Source organism: Pelobates fuscus, chromosome 12 (assembly GCF_036172605.1).
Source record: "Pelobates fuscus isolate aPelFus1 chromosome 12, aPelFus1.pri, whole genome shotgun sequence".
NCBI classification, from domain to species: domain Eukaryota; kingdom Metazoa; phylum Chordata; class Amphibia; order Anura; family Pelobatidae; genus Pelobates; species Pelobates fuscus.
The window spans coordinates 71,054,335-71,069,884 of record NC_086328.1 but is presented as its reverse complement, the minus strand read 5'-3'; the positions used below and the strand labels follow the sequence as shown (position 1 = coordinate 71,069,884).

General features: G+C 43.0%; 1 protein-coding gene across 1 annotated transcript in view; it reads right to left on the bottom strand.

Annotated features, from left to right (window-relative positions):
* Positions 1-15,550, bottom strand: part of TSNAXIP1 (translin associated factor X interacting protein 1) — a 164,870-nt gene that overhangs the window by 41,449 nt on the left and 107,871 nt on the right. The window contains exons 9-11 of the mRNA XM_063437280.1: positions 14,228-14,378; positions 8,004-8,128; positions 4,132-4,260 (exon numbers count right to left, since the gene is read on the bottom strand). Coding sequence (XP_063293350.1) covers positions 4,132-4,260; positions 8,004-8,128; positions 14,228-14,378 — 405 coding nt within the window. The remainder of the gene's footprint in view (positions 1-4,131; positions 4,261-8,003; positions 8,129-14,227; positions 14,379-15,550) is intronic.

The window sequence follows — 15,550 nt, the reverse complement described above, 5'->3', positions numbered from 1 at the left end:
CGGCTACTACCGGAAGTTTGTTCCAGACTATAGCACCCTGGCCAAACCCCTGACGGACTTGACTAAAAAGAACCTTCCCCGACAGGTTGTCTGGGCCCCAGAGTGTGAGCAGGCATTCCAGCAACTCAAAACGGCTCTAACTAATGCTCCCGTGTTAACTGCTCCTGATCCAACTAAAAGATTTCTTGTTCACACAGACGCTTCAATGTTTGGATTGGGGGCAGTACTGAGCCAAGTGGGAGCCGATGGCGGAGAACACCCCGTAGCTTACCTAAGCCGCAAGTTACTACCGCGTGAAGTGAGCTACGCTGCCATCGAGAAAGAATGCCTGGCCGTGGTGTGGGCCCTCAAAAAGTTACAGCCATATTTGTACGGACAACCTTTTTCCTTACTCACAGATCACAACCCGTTAGTGTGGCTGAACCGTGTATCTGGGGACAATGCCCGGCTGCTGCGCTGGAGTTTGGCGCTGCAGCCCTTTGACTTTACCATTCACTATCGGCCCGGAAAACAAAACGGTAACGCTGACGGGTTATCCAGACAGACTGAACTCGAAAAGTGATCTGTGAGTACTCTCCCGGACATCCCCAAGCCGATCCGTTGGGATCAGACTGTGTATGCCGGCTTGGTTCTGGGGGAGCATTGTGGCAAATCTAGCCACTTCTGGACTATATGCAGTATAGGTTGTCCGTAGGCTGACTGTATGATGTGTTCCGTTAAATGTGTATGTATTGTGCTATGGCCGTTCGCACGCTGGCAGCCGTACGCTGCCAGCGTACCAGCATTCATACGACGAAAACACGGCTATCCTGGCCATTCGCCGTACGAATACGGGCTCCCCAGGTCGACCACACATTCCCAAGTCGTGTGGTACCAAGTAACCGATTGCAACATTGTTGCAATCGGTAATTAAGGGCTCTCCTAGGTGGCCGTCGATCCACTACCGACCATGCGGCGGTCGGCCATCTTGGATCCTTTGTCTCTGCAGCGGTGTTCGGTCGTCGAGAGCCTGGACTTGGAAACGGCTACTCGATGATCCGAGCCCCGCTGGGTTTCCAGAGCGTTCGGGAGTTCCGCGTTCGGTACATTATATGTCCCGTACTTATTCGGTACTTTTAAACCAACTTTCATGTTTAAATGTATTATGTGCGGCGTTCGGTCAATTCAGCTGGGATCGGAGCGGTATTCTCACAAAGTGTGCGCTCCGACCCCAGCTACCTACCGAACGTTCGATTATTCCAAAGTACCGAATATTATGTGAATTATGGATTTTAGAGTCAATTGTCGGTTTTGCTACACGAGGGGATAATCCACTTAATCGTCCATTTTAGTGGGAGTATCCCTCTCGTGTCGCAATGCCTGTTGGGAAAGTCACAATGCATGTTGGGAGAAATCCCCTGGATTATCTGTGTGGAAACCCCTTGCATGGGGAACTGTATAAATACGCTGCTTGTGAATAAACCGAGTTAGTTGACTCCCAAACTGTGTTTCGTCCGGTTATTGGGAGGATTGGGAATATTGCCTTGCTTTCTACTCTGACTGTGGATTTCCTGAAGATACCAACGGATGTCGTGTACGGTTATACCGCATACCGTTACAAAGAGGTTCTATTTCAACTGTCAAAAGTAAAGACAAATAAGTCAATGGGACCTGATGGAATACACCCAAAGCTATTAAAAGAGCTTAGTGGTGTACTAGCAAAACCATTAACAGATTTATTTAACCAATCATTGTTAACAGGAGTAGTCCCAGAAGATTGGAAGTTAGCGAATGTTGTGCCCATTCACAAGAAAGGTAATAGGGAGGAGTCGGGTAACTATAGGCCAGTAAGCCTTACTTCAGTAGTGGGGAAAGTGATGGAAAGTGATGGAAACCATGTTAAAGGATAGGATTGTTGAACATCTAAAAACACATGGATTTCAAGATCAGAGACAACATGGGTTTACTTCAGGGAGATCATCAACTAATCTTGTTGATTTTTTTGATTGGGTAACTAAAATTATAGATCAGGGTGGTGCAGTAGACATTGCTTACCTAGATTTCAGTAAGGCTTTTGACACTGTTGCACATAGAAGGCTTATGAATAAACTGCAATCTTTGAGTTTGGATTCCAATATTGTTGAATGGGTAAGGCAGTGGCTGAGTGACAGGCAACAGAGGGTTGTAGTCAATGGAGTATATTCGAAGCTTGAACTTGTCACCAGTGGGGTACTTCAGGGATCTGTACCTGGACCCATTCTCTTTAATATTTTTATTAGTGATATTGCAGAAGGTCTTGATGGTAAGGTGTGTCTTTTTGCGGATGATACTAAGATATGTAACAGGGTTGATGTTCCAGGAGGGATAAGCCAAATGGCAAATGATTCAGGTAAACTAGAAAAATGGTCAGAATTGTGGCAACTGACATTTAATGTGGATAAGTGCAAGATAATGCATCTTGGACGTAAAAACCCAAGGGCAGAGTACAGAATATTTGATAGAGTCCTAACCTCAACATCTGAGGAAAGGGATTTAGGGGTGATTATTTCTGATGACTTAAAGGTAGGCAGACAATGTAACAGAGCAGCAGGAAATGCTAGCAGAATGCTTGGTTGTATAGGGAGAGGTATTAGCAGTAGAAAGAGGGAAGTGCTCATGCCATTGTACAGAACACTGGTGAGACCTCACTTGGAGTACTGTACACAGTACTGGAGACCATATCTTCTGAAGGATATTGATACCTTAGAGAGAGTTCAAAGAAGGGCTACTAAAGTGGTTCATGGATTGCAGGATAAAACTTACCAGGAAAGGTTAAAGGATCTTAACATGTATAGCTTGGAGGAAAGAAGAGAAGGGGGGATATGATAGAAACATTTAAATACATAAAGGGAATCAACATAGTAAAGGAGGAGACTATATGTAAAAGAAGAAAAAAATACCACATCAAGAGGACACAGTCTTAAATTAGAGGGGGAAAGGTTTAAAAATAATATCAGGACGAATTACTTTACTGAGAGGGTAGTGGATGCATGGAATAGCCTTTCAGCTGAAGTGGTAGAGGTTAACACAGTAAAGGAGTTTAAGCATGCGTGGGATAGGCATTAGGCTATCCTAAATGTAAGATAAGGCCAGGGACTAATGAAAGTATTTAGAAAACTGGGCAGACTAGATGGGCTGAATGGGCTGAAACACAAAACCAGCAAAATTAGGGTTATGTTCAGCCAAGAGTAGGTCATTTCCAGTGGGCTGATAGGCAAAACAGTGGCAGCTGGTGTTGTAAAGAATATCCATGTGCCATCTTTATAGATGTTTCTCAGGTGCCAGCAGAGTTCGACTCCGCTGTTGCTGGTCTGAGTTTAGGGTAAAAAGGTTGTATACTGCTTACATGCCACACCTGGGCCAAGGTTCGGGGTTTGTGCCTGGAGTAGATTTCAGAAAAATCTCTGGCTAAGGCAGTGCCTTGATGAACTTCCCTGCGTCTGACTGTTGCAGTGATTGGATTTGCTTCCCATCATGGAGCACTGATAGTTTGCGGCCGAGGCCCCAAAGGTATGCCACTTTATGTTCCCTCAAGTGCTGAGTGACAGCATGAAGAGATTGTCACCAGACCATGGTGGACCTAGACAGGTCATTAAAGAAGGAGAGGGCAACCTTCAAAGTGGTAAGTTGGTGAGTCGCGTACATCTGCCTGCACAAGCTACTTACTCCGTAACGATGGAAGCAGAGCACCGGGTCTCTTCTGTAGGCACTAGCAGGTTTGCATCATCTGGCAGGGCATGGATGTCAAACCTGCCACACATTCATTGGCTCATAGCATCAGCTGACAAACCTTAGCAAATTAATGAGGGCCTGTGCATCGAAATATACACAGAACTGACATTAGCAATCCCTGAACTCATGTTAGGGGCTGGCTGATGACACCCCCTAATGCTGGTGGTGGAATTACACCTCTTGCAGCAAAGAAGTTAAGCTCAGTACATACAGTGTTTAACAGACAAACACTGCACATACAGATTCAAGGCACCGTGACTCATTCAAATCACTGAAGTGGTCATGGTGCTTGGAGTAACCTTTTAAGGTATGATTACGTTTCTATGAATTATATTACATTTTAGGTGGTAATCAAAGAAATTGCATTATTAAGTATAGTACCTGTGCATCTGATGTCATTTTTTCTTTCCAAACTTCTTGTAGTAAATTGGACACATCACTGATGCTTAATCTTAAATTCTTAACTAATCCATCGTAGCGCAGATGAATGGGGACATCTTCCTCTTTTCCCTAGAGTAGAGTGTTACAAATATTATGAGACATTTCAGGAAATTCTGGTGTCTAAATTGAAAACACTATATAACATTAATTTGGAAGGTGGTACTGTGGATTTGAATTGCGTAAGATATAAAATTGATTTAATTACATAAGAATACAGAGTTTTCCTTGTACATAAATAACCTTCAGTGCTTTACATTAACGAGTACAGTAAAAATGTAACACAATTGGTTTCAATGACAATTCCTGTTCTTAGATCGAACATTAGAGTTTGGCTGAGTGCAGAAAAAGCTGGTATGATGTATTGGGTACACTTTTCCTGGGTTCACAGAGTGATGTCCTGGGTTCACTTTTCTTTAATCTTTTCATTAATGAGCTCATAATGGACATGATAAGTCATGTGTAGAGCTTGCAGATGACAATGGAAATAAAGTGGAGGAATTGCAGAGGTGAACTACAAAATGAATATGGGGAAAGTAAAAAAAATTCATTTTTTTTTACTCCAGATCAGTCTGTCTGAAATGCCTCCTATAAAATTCCTGTTTCTGCCAAACATTCTTTCTCAGAGCCCTGCCCTTGAACTTTTGGTGGAGGTAACAGTGAATCCTCTTGGAAAGTGTAGGTATATTAAAAAACAACTAGCCAGGAAAATTATAAAACTACTATTTTCTTTCAAAATAGTGATTATGCATGCATGGTCTTTGGAACAGATCATATTATCTGTCCACTTGCCATAAAAGTTTAGCTTTCCTTGGGTTTTGTTCCCCCTTGTGGTAGACAGCATTGAGTAGAGTTAGTCAGTCCTGAAATTATCTGCCTAGCATTTCCACACACAAATTACAAAAACAAACTTATTAGCCACACGGAAAACCTCCATAGCTTCCCCCCCCCCCCCCCATGTTTCCTTCCCTCTTTATACCTTACTCAGATAAGAATTCTAGTTACCTTAACCAACCTACAGCATGCCTGCAGTAAATAAGGAGTAAGCATCAAACGTCTTTCCATAAGTCTCAGTGCAGAACTTCCACTGGTGCAGCTACCCATGCACTCAAAGCTACCCCATGGGTATTGGTGAACAGGGGTCTGGTCGGGTCCGTGGCCCTTTAACAGCATGACTCTGTGACTTTAACATCAGCAACCTGGATAGGAGTGCAGGTCACTTCCTCTCAGCTAAATGGAGCGCAGAGCGGGAAGCAGAGACAGGGTAGAGAGCAAGGAGAGACCCAACTCCAGCCAGCCCTGCATTCCCATCAGACTCCGCCAGCAGCAGGACCCCAGGAAAACCACCCCACTGCACATAAAAAGTATGTTAACAGAAGGGTGGCTAAAAACAAGAATTATGCCATGTGTGTGTATCTGTGTGTGTATATATCAGGGTGTGAATGTGTATATTTATATGTCAGTATGTTTATGTGTGTGTATATATGTGTTTGAGTGTGTGTATGCGTCATAATGTGTATCTGAGTGCATGTGTGTATGCGTCAGTGTGTATCTGTGAATGTGTCAGTGTATGTGTATCTATGTTATTATGTATGTGGCAGTGTATGTGTATATGTGAATACATCCCAGCAATCAAACACCATCACTACATGCAAACACACCGTTGCAATCAAATGCACATATTACATACAAACACATTCCTTCATTCAAACACCAATATTACACACAAATGTACATCAGCATTTAAAAGCCAACACTACCTTCAAAAAACCCTCTGTATTCAAACACAAAAGGCACACACTTCTGTATTAAAATGCCAAACCCCTATTTTTTAAACCCAAAATTAAGAAATACATATTTAAACATCTATAGAGCACTTAAGTCCAGTTTAGCTGATCAGAATCTTCCACCTGGGTCGTCCTGGGCCCTATCACACTCCAGTAGGCCACTCCTCAAGGTCCGGACACGTCCGGACACTGGTTTCCTGAACTGCCATCCTGCTGTTGCCGGCAACTATGCCCTCTACCCTATGGGGGATGTCCGTGCAAGGCCTCACCCTGCGGCGTCTATCTGTGGTATTGTCCAGAGTGATGCGAGGAAACATGCGGTTGCACAAGATCTCTGCAAATAATATATCAAATTCATGGAGAAGCACCTTCTCTGCTTCAAGTATGCCAGCAGGTCGCAGAGGTGTACAACACAGCTTATGCCCGCAGGAACCTTACAGTAGCGAACCCAACAGTCAGCTGAGTGTTCTGTCAGCGAGTAGCCAAGTTTTGTGCCCATGTTGCGCTGAGTAAGTATCGTAAGTATTTGGCTTAATAATTAGAGTTTTGAAGGAGCTCCAGCCACATGCGACTAGCTTGGTTTGGTGTCAGGCCCTGCGCACAAGTGGTTTTTTTTCCCTTTCTTCTTCTAAGTCCTGCAGTGACATTCCATGCATAAGATGACCCCCAGTTTTAGACTAAAAAAATACGGTATATACAAAACACCCCTTCATTCAAACACCAACACTACACACTACACAACAGTACATCTACATTTAAAAGATAACACTATATACAAACACATCCCTGCATTTAAATGCAAACACTACACAAAAGTATAACACTATATTCCAATGGCAACAGTACATTAAAATACACCCCTACATGCATTCACACTCCATACAAAAACATGATTACATTCAAATGCACAAACACTGCTCACAAATACAACCCTGCAACAATTGGCAAACGATATATCCCCAACTGGCATACCATTATGACAAATTGAGTTGTATGACAAATGTGGATCTACCTTTTAGTCACCCTTGTGCTTGAGTGATCCCAAAAATATTTATTGCACCAGGGTCCTCACTACATTAGTTCTGCTACTGGTCAACATTCATCTATGTTAAAGGGACACTATAGTCACCAGAACAACTACAGCTTATTGAATTTGTTCTGGTGAGTAGAATCATTACCTTCAGGCTTTTTGCTGTAGACACGGTCTTTTCAGAGAAAATGCAGTGTTTACATTACAGCCTAGTGATAACTTCACTGGCCACTCCTCAGATGGCTGTTAGAGATCCTTCCTGGTTCATGGCTGCCTAAAATGCATCCAAACATTAAGTGTCTCCACCCTCTGCATGCAGATACTGAACTTTCCTCATAGAGATTCATTGAGTCAATTCATCTCTATGAGGAGATGCTGATTGGCCAGGGCTGTGTTTGAATCATGCTGGCTCTGCCCCTGATCTGCCTCCTTGTCAGTCTCAGCCAATCCTATGGGGAAGCACTGTGATTGGACCAAGCCACTACTTCTGATAATGTCAGCAGACTGCTTGTTTTTCTGAGACAAACAGCATGCAGAGTTACAGCTCCAGGCTTGAATACAGTAAGATTTTGCTATATTTATGGAGTCATGAGGGGCCCAGGGGGGCTAGATGGTGGTTTTAACACTATAGGGTCAGGAATACATGTTTGTGTTCCTGACCCTATAGTGATCCTTTAATAACTGCCGTTCTAGTTCCAGTATCATTCATACCAAGCTAGCAACTTGCCACATGGACACAGCTCTTTTGGTACCTGTAACTGGTATAGACAAAAACACACCAGGCACCTTTCACCAATATGCTTACCACATGCAGAGCAGTTACAATTTACCTCTCTCTTTTATCTTGACTCAAACATTTTAGTTACATTTTGTGGATTTACAGAGCTCAGAGATTATGGTGTCGAGTTCTCCCAACTCCCAAATTAGAATATTTTCAGTTTGTGTTTGTAGTGCACTTGATAACAACCTTCCATGTTATGCTTTATGTTACAACATACCTTACCAGTGAAGAAGTCTTTCTCACTGAGTGTCCTTGTGCCAAGTTCAGTCAGCAGAATACTCACAAGTTGATCATTGCTTTTTTCTGCAGATAATGTCAACCAAATGTCTTCAGGGAAAACATCTGTAAGCATATAGAAAACCATTTTCTGTTTTAACGATTTAATCCATTACTTGTTAAAAAAAAACTAAAACTGGGTTCTATTCTCAGGTAAATATGGAGTTTAATTTTTTTAGATATAAATCACCAGTGCTGGGAATAATTTTACATCAGTTAAACACCTACAAATATTAAGCTGCATTGATCGCCTCTTATACACACTTGCTAACCAACACCAAATACAGATAATTTTTTATATTACCTCTGTATACCTAGAAAAACAGGGTATTGCAGGGTATACATGCATCGGCACACCGCTATAGTAAAGATTAGTTTTACAGCATTTTTTAAGTGGGGCAAGAGGGGGCTGGATGGCCACCATAACCCCTTAACCCCTTAAGGACCGGACTTTTTTTGCGATGTTGTACATTTGCGACCAGGCATCTTTTTGACACTTTTGTGGTGTTTGTGTTTAGATGCAATTTTCCGCTCTCTCATTTACTGTTCCCATACAAATTATATATTGTTCTTTTCAGGACAAAAAAGGCTTTCTTTACATACCATTATTTATATAATCTCATGTAATTTAATTTAAAAAAAAATGAAAAAATATGATGAAAAATTGAAAAAAATACACGTTTTTTGAATTTTATGTGAAAAATCTTTTACTCATCTACAAAAGCGAATGAAAAAAACTGCTAAATAGATTCAAAATGTTGTCCTGAGTTCAAAAATACCCAGTGTTTACATGCTTTTTGCTATTTTTTTGCATGTTATAGGGCTATAAGTACAAGTAGGATATTGCGGTTTCAAAACATACATTTTTAAAATGTATCAATAGTGACATTGTAACACTATTATCTGTCATAAATTGCTAAATAACACCCCACATGTACATATTTTTTTTAAAAGTAGACAACCCAGGGTATTCAATATGGGGTATGTCCAGACTTTTTTAGTAGCCACTTAGTCGCAAACACTGGCCAAAGTTAGCGTTCATATTTGTTTGTGTGTGAAAAAAGTAAAAAACTAAATTGAACGCTAATTTTGGCCAGTGTTTGTGACTAAGTGGTTACTAAAAAAGACTGGACATACCCCATTTGCAATACCTTGGGTTGTCTTCTTTTGCAAATGGTATGCCATCATGGGGGTAATTCTCATTCCTGGGCTACCATACGCTCTCAAAGGCAACGTAACCAACCTGGCCATTTTCAATGTAAAAATATTTGACCCATATATTTGACCCTGTAACTTTCAAAAACTCTATAAAACCTGTACATGGGGGGTCCTGTTCTACTCAGGAGACTTTGCTGAACACAAATATTAGTGTTTCAAAACTGGAAAATGTATCACAACAATTATGAATCAATGAAAATAAATTTCGGTGTCCCAATAGCTACAAATTTTTTGAACGCCTCAGACTCCACCAGCTTGTATGGTAAAAGCTGGCGGGCTAATAGTTCAGACAAGCCAGCTGTCAGACGCTGGGCAAGGAGGTGACTTTCTGACATTGGCTTCTTACGCTCAAACATGTCCTTGACAGACACCTGACTGTGGGCAGATGAGCGGGAACTGCTCAAGGCGAGAGACGGAGTGGCGGATGGTTGAGAGGGGGCAAGGAGGACAGCAGTGGTTGATGTGGCTGAAGATGCTGGACCAGGAGGAGGATGGCGGCTTTGAGTTTGTGTGCTGCTTGTACTCATGTGTTGATCCCATAGGAGTTTCTGATGTGCGATCATGTGCCTACGCAAAGCAGTTGTACCTAGGTGGGTGTTGGACTTCCCACGACTCAGTTTCTTTTGGCACAGTTTGCAAATGGCATCGCTGTTGTCAGAGGCAGACACACAAAACAAATTCCACACTGCTGAGCTCTGCAATGACGGCATTCTGGTGGTGGACACAGCATGCGTTGATTGGCGTGCTGTTGGGCTGACCGCGGGTGCCGATGCATGCTGTCTGACTGTGCCACTAGCTCCTTGCGACGACCTCCCCCTGCTTCCAACTTGTCTCCTTCTCCTCTCTGTCTCCCCATCTGAACTTTTGCCCTGTTCTTCTTCTTGCCGAGCGGGCACCCACGTGACATCCATTGATGCATCGTCATCATCAACTGCTTCACTTGTATCTGACAACTCAGCAAAGGAAGCAGCAGCGGGTACAACATCATCATCATCACACCGTACGTCCATGTGTGTAATGCTGCCTGACTGAGACATATCCCTGTTATCTACATCCTCTGGCAATAATGGTTGCGCATCACTCATTTCTTCAAATGGATGTGTAAATAACTCCTCTGACAGATAAAGTGAAGCAGCTATGGTGCTAGTGTTGGTGGTGGCGGCAGGCGGGTGAGTGGTATCTTGAGAGGTGCCCGAAGCTAAGCTGGAGGAGGATGGTGCGTCAAGGTTCAGAGCGGAAGCTATAGAAGATTGGGTGTCCTGTGTTAGCCAGTCAACTATGTCCTCAGAACTTTTCAAGTTCAGGGTACATGGCGTCTGAAAACTGTGCATTATTCTAGGGCAAAAGGGAATCACAGCACCACGACCACGATGGCCCCTGCGGGGTGGCCTGCCTCTGCCTGTCATTTTTTTTTGGATTAGTGGTACTATGCGTGCAAACTACTGTGAGACCAGATATGAGTGGCACTGTGCAGTGGCAGAGGTTGGCAGAGTACACGCTGTAGGCCTGACTCACCCGCTTGAAGACAACTAACTGCTATTCAATCTATAACAGTGAAAAAAGTTTTTGGGTTTTTAAATGCACGCTATTGTGACATCAGATATGAGTGGCACTGTGCACTGGCAGAGGTTGGCAGAGTACACGCTGTAGGCCTCACACACACGCTTGAAGACAACTAACTGCTATTAAATCTATAATAGTGTAAAAAAATATTTGGGTTTTAAATGCACACTGTTGTGACACCAGAAATGAGTGGCAATGTGCACTGGCAGAGGTGGCAGAGTACACACTGTAGGCCTGACACCCGCTTGAAGACAACTAACTGCTATTCAATCTTTAACAGTGAAAAAAGTTTTTTTGGTTTTAAATGCACGCTATTGTGACACCAGATATGAGTGGCACTGTGCACTGGCAGAGGTTGGCAGAGTACACGCTGTAGGCCTGACACACATGCTTGAAAACAACTAACTGCTATTCAATCTATAACAGTGAAAAAAGTTTTTTGGATTTAAATGCACGCTATTGTGACACCAGATATGAGTGGCACTGTGCACTGGCAGAGGTTAGCAGAGTACACGCTGTTGGCCTGACATATAGACGCTTGCAGACAACTAACTGCTATTCAATCTATTACAGTGAAAACATTTTTTTTTCTTAAATGCAAGCGATTGTGACACCAGATATGAGTGGTGGCACTGGACAAGTGGGCACAGTATCCACTGTGAGCCTGACACAGCAGATGGCAGGCAGGCAACTGCAATTAGATTACACAGGAAAAAAAAGCAGACTGATGTTCTAGCCCTAAAAAGGGCTTTTTGGGGTGCTGTCCTTACAGCAGAGATCAGATGAGTCCTTCAGGACTGTAATGGACACTGAATACACTAGCCTAGCTATCCATTTCCCTATCAAATGAGCAGCAGCTACACTTTCCCTCCTCTATCTAAGAATGCAGCTTCAGAATGAATCTAAAATGGATGCTGTACAGGAGGTGGGAGGGTCTGGAAGGGAGGGTCTGCTGCTGATTGGCTGGAATGTGTCTGCTGACTGTGAGGCACAGGGTCAAAGTTTACTCAATGATGATGAATAGGGGGTAGATGGAACCGCGCATATGCTCGTCCGCCGTGGCGAACGCGAACACGCTATGTTCGCCGGGAACTATTCGCCAGCGAACCGTTCGGTACATCACTACTGGTGATAGTGCTATAGGCAGAGGCAGACAGAGTGGATCAGCAACCGTTTGGGCTAGGGCCCTTACCAGAGCAATGATGATGGAAGATCCCTCACAGTGTTGGGTGGTTGCAAAGCCAGTCTTACAGATTGTCTGATATATTGGCAGCAGTTTTATCACACTCTTATCCCTCACAGTTTGATACACTAACACACTGAACAGGAAGGTTTTTGTAAGATGTAGTCGGAATACTTAAACCAACAATGGGCATAATGCTTTGCATGCATTCTCTTTACAGACAGTTGCCTGGTGGTACCTTTAAAAGTGAAGTAGAAAAAAAATCTAACTGCCCTAGACTATTCAGGGGAAGCACATGACCCGGTACTCCCCGGTCGGTCACTGTTCATGACTAGGTAAAAAGTTTCTGTTAAAGGGAAGAGAGAGGCTACGGTGGTAAACTAATTAGCACCGGTGCCCCCTAGCAGGTTACGGAGGAACTCAAGGGCATGGACCCTAGATACTGAGATAAATAGATAATGGGGTGGAGTAGAGGTAACCACTCACACTGTGGGTGGTCCTCACTCAATAAGAATTTAAATTTCATATACGTGGTTTAAGCCTTTATTGGTATATCTATATGGCTGAAAAAATAAAACAAAAATAATAATGAGAAAAGTGCAAACCCAGGTGATATAAATTAATACATCAAGCTAGTGTATTTTAAAATACTGGGATATAAGTCTCAAAATATCCAATTTCTATAACAGAGGAATCTGTATACCTTTAATATATATCCTTAGAAGGATCGGTAGATAGGTAGATACCTCTATTTTGTACCGATAGTGCTAAAGTCTGAGGGAGTAAGGGAACTCAAAACATAAGAGCTGGGGGGGGGATGTCAATCACATTGTATCTATAGTCTGCAAGTGTATCTACTACAGGATACAGATAGTTACCCCAAGCGCAGTATTGGATACATAGAATTGCATCCAGTTACAAGTGGGTGAGAGAGAAATCTTTTCTCAAAGCCATACAGGGTTCAAAGTGTTTGGTACTCCAGTTATTATAAACATATCCACTGGATGTAACAACCAAGTGGATCGAGTATTCAGAGGTAACAAGCACACATACCGTTACAAAGGCAGGGCATCTCGTTATCAGTACCTCGTTATTCCTGTATAGGAGTGCACCCCCCCCCCCCAAAAAAAAGGCAGCGGCTGGTTAACTACCTATGTGGGGAACGGTATAAGTGTTTAAGTCTGATCTACCCCGCTGCTGCTGAGAAGTGGTCTGCCTCGATATTCACCATAGATATCTGTCTCTGTCAATGAATGAGTGTCAGTGAATGTGTGTGTTGAATGAGTGTCAGTGAATGTGTGTGTCAAATCAATGACGTCTGTGTGTTTGTCATTGAGTGTGTGTGATACTGTCAGTGTGTATCTGCCAGTGTGGGTGTCTGTCAGAGAGTCTACTTAAAGGGACACTATAGGCACCCAGACAACTTCAGCTCATTGAAATGGTCTGGGTGCAGTGTCCCAGTCCCCTTAAACCTGCAAGTGTACTTATTGCAGTTTCTTAGAAACTGCAATAATTACCTTGAGGGGTAGCTCTACCAGACAGCCACTAGAGGGACTTTCGGCTGGTTAGGTGACCAAACTAATCGCCTAACTGATGCTGGATGTTCTCACCCTTGCATGAGGACATACAGCATCTGCTAAATACCCATAGGATTTTAACCCCTTCAGTGTCAAGTGGGGGAGGACATGAGGGAGGGGGGCACTATAGGGAATTATAGTGCCAAGAAAACAGCTTTGTTTTCCTGGCACTATGGTATTTCTTTAAAAGGAGCAGGAAAAGGTGGAGTCTAAAGAGGAAGGGGTGGGTTCTTAATCAGGAAGAGGTGCGCCCTTGACAGGAAGGGGTGGTATATTTAGATTAGGGGGGTGCTCAGGTATAGTCATGCCTAGGGCAGCACAAAATTAAAATACACCACTGTGTGAGTGTCTGAGTATGTGTGTGCGTCTGTGAGTGTCTGAGTGTATGCATGTGTCTGTGAGTGTATCTGAATGTGTGTGTGCATGCGTTTATATATGCATACGTGTGTTTTAGGGGGGGGGGGGAGTTTCCACACTTTTTTTCCCCAGGACTTGATCCCTGATAAACTGCATTCACCAAGATTCTGTATCAAGTGAAACATGTCTCTGTAAAACAAAACTTTGAATTGCACTTGAATAAAAAAATTTGCCTGAAAAAACATGTTTGCATGATTCCGTAAATACCTGCACAATTATCCCATGCTGGGTGGGGAGTGTCCTTACTCTGTTGATCCGCTTCTTTTACAGAGTCTTTTAGCAGAACCTGATTGTGGATCTCTAAAAGAGATTTGTGTTCAGTCTGCAATTGCAAAAGATCCTTCTGCAGCACTTCAATCTGCAACACAAGACAGAAGCAGTTCATTAGACATTGCATTACTTCTAACGTCTAATAAAGGCTTAAAAGAAACACAGGAATAGTTTGTGCATGCAATATATGGTCTAATCGTTGCTTCCCTTCCCTATGATGCTCTCATACTTTGGGTTGAACTGGAGACCCAGCATATTCCTACCACCCATTTGTCCAAGAACCTTAAAGGAACACTATAAGGGCAGGAACACAAACATGTATTCCTGACCATATTGTGTTAAAACCACCATTTGGCTCCCTGGCCCCCCTTGTCTTCATAATTATAGTACAATCTTACTTGTATTCAAGTCTGCAGCTGCTGGCTCTGCTCTTGTCTGCTGATATCATCAGAAGTGGTGGTCTTAGCCAATCACAATGCTTCCCCATAGGATTGGCTGAGACTGTCAAGAAGGCTAATCAGGGGGAGAGCAAGCACAAATCAAACACAGTCCTGGCCAATCAGCATATCCTCATAGACATACATTGAATCAATGCATCTCTATGAGGAAAGTTCAGTGTCTGCATGCAGAGGGTGGAAACACTGAATGGCAGTACTGCTCACTGTGCCGCACTTCCCCAGAAAGCACCTCTAGTAGCAATCTGAGCAGTGGCCATTGGAGGTATCCCTAGGCCTAGGCTGTAAAGTAAACACTGCATTTTCTCTGAAAAGACGGTGTTTAATGCAAAAAAGTCTGAAGGGAATGATTCTACTAACCAGACTAAATACAATAAGCTGTAGTTGTTCTGAGCAATGACCGTTTCCATTTAAGAATCCTAATCCAAACCTACTACGACAAAATCTGGAGATGATGAGTAGTCATAAGGTTGGCTAAAACGGCTGCACTGCCTCTAGATGGCTTGCAAAAGTTGGGTTCAAATTTCCACCACCTATGCAGTTAGCTGACTGATCACCTTTACAGTGGTAAGATGCAAACCTTATTCATAAAACAATTTTTGCAGTAGGGCTGTCAAGGATTAAGAAAAGGGGAACCAAGAGGTAGAAGGTTGTGGAGGGAAAAAATCCAAGTCAAAAGAATACAAACTGGTGTATTTCAGATAGAACAATCAGACAGTCCAAGGTAAGAAATTCCAGGCAACAAGGGGTCAGAAAGCTAAAGCTATGTGAAGGTCAAATACCAGGGAGAGAATGACTGAAATGC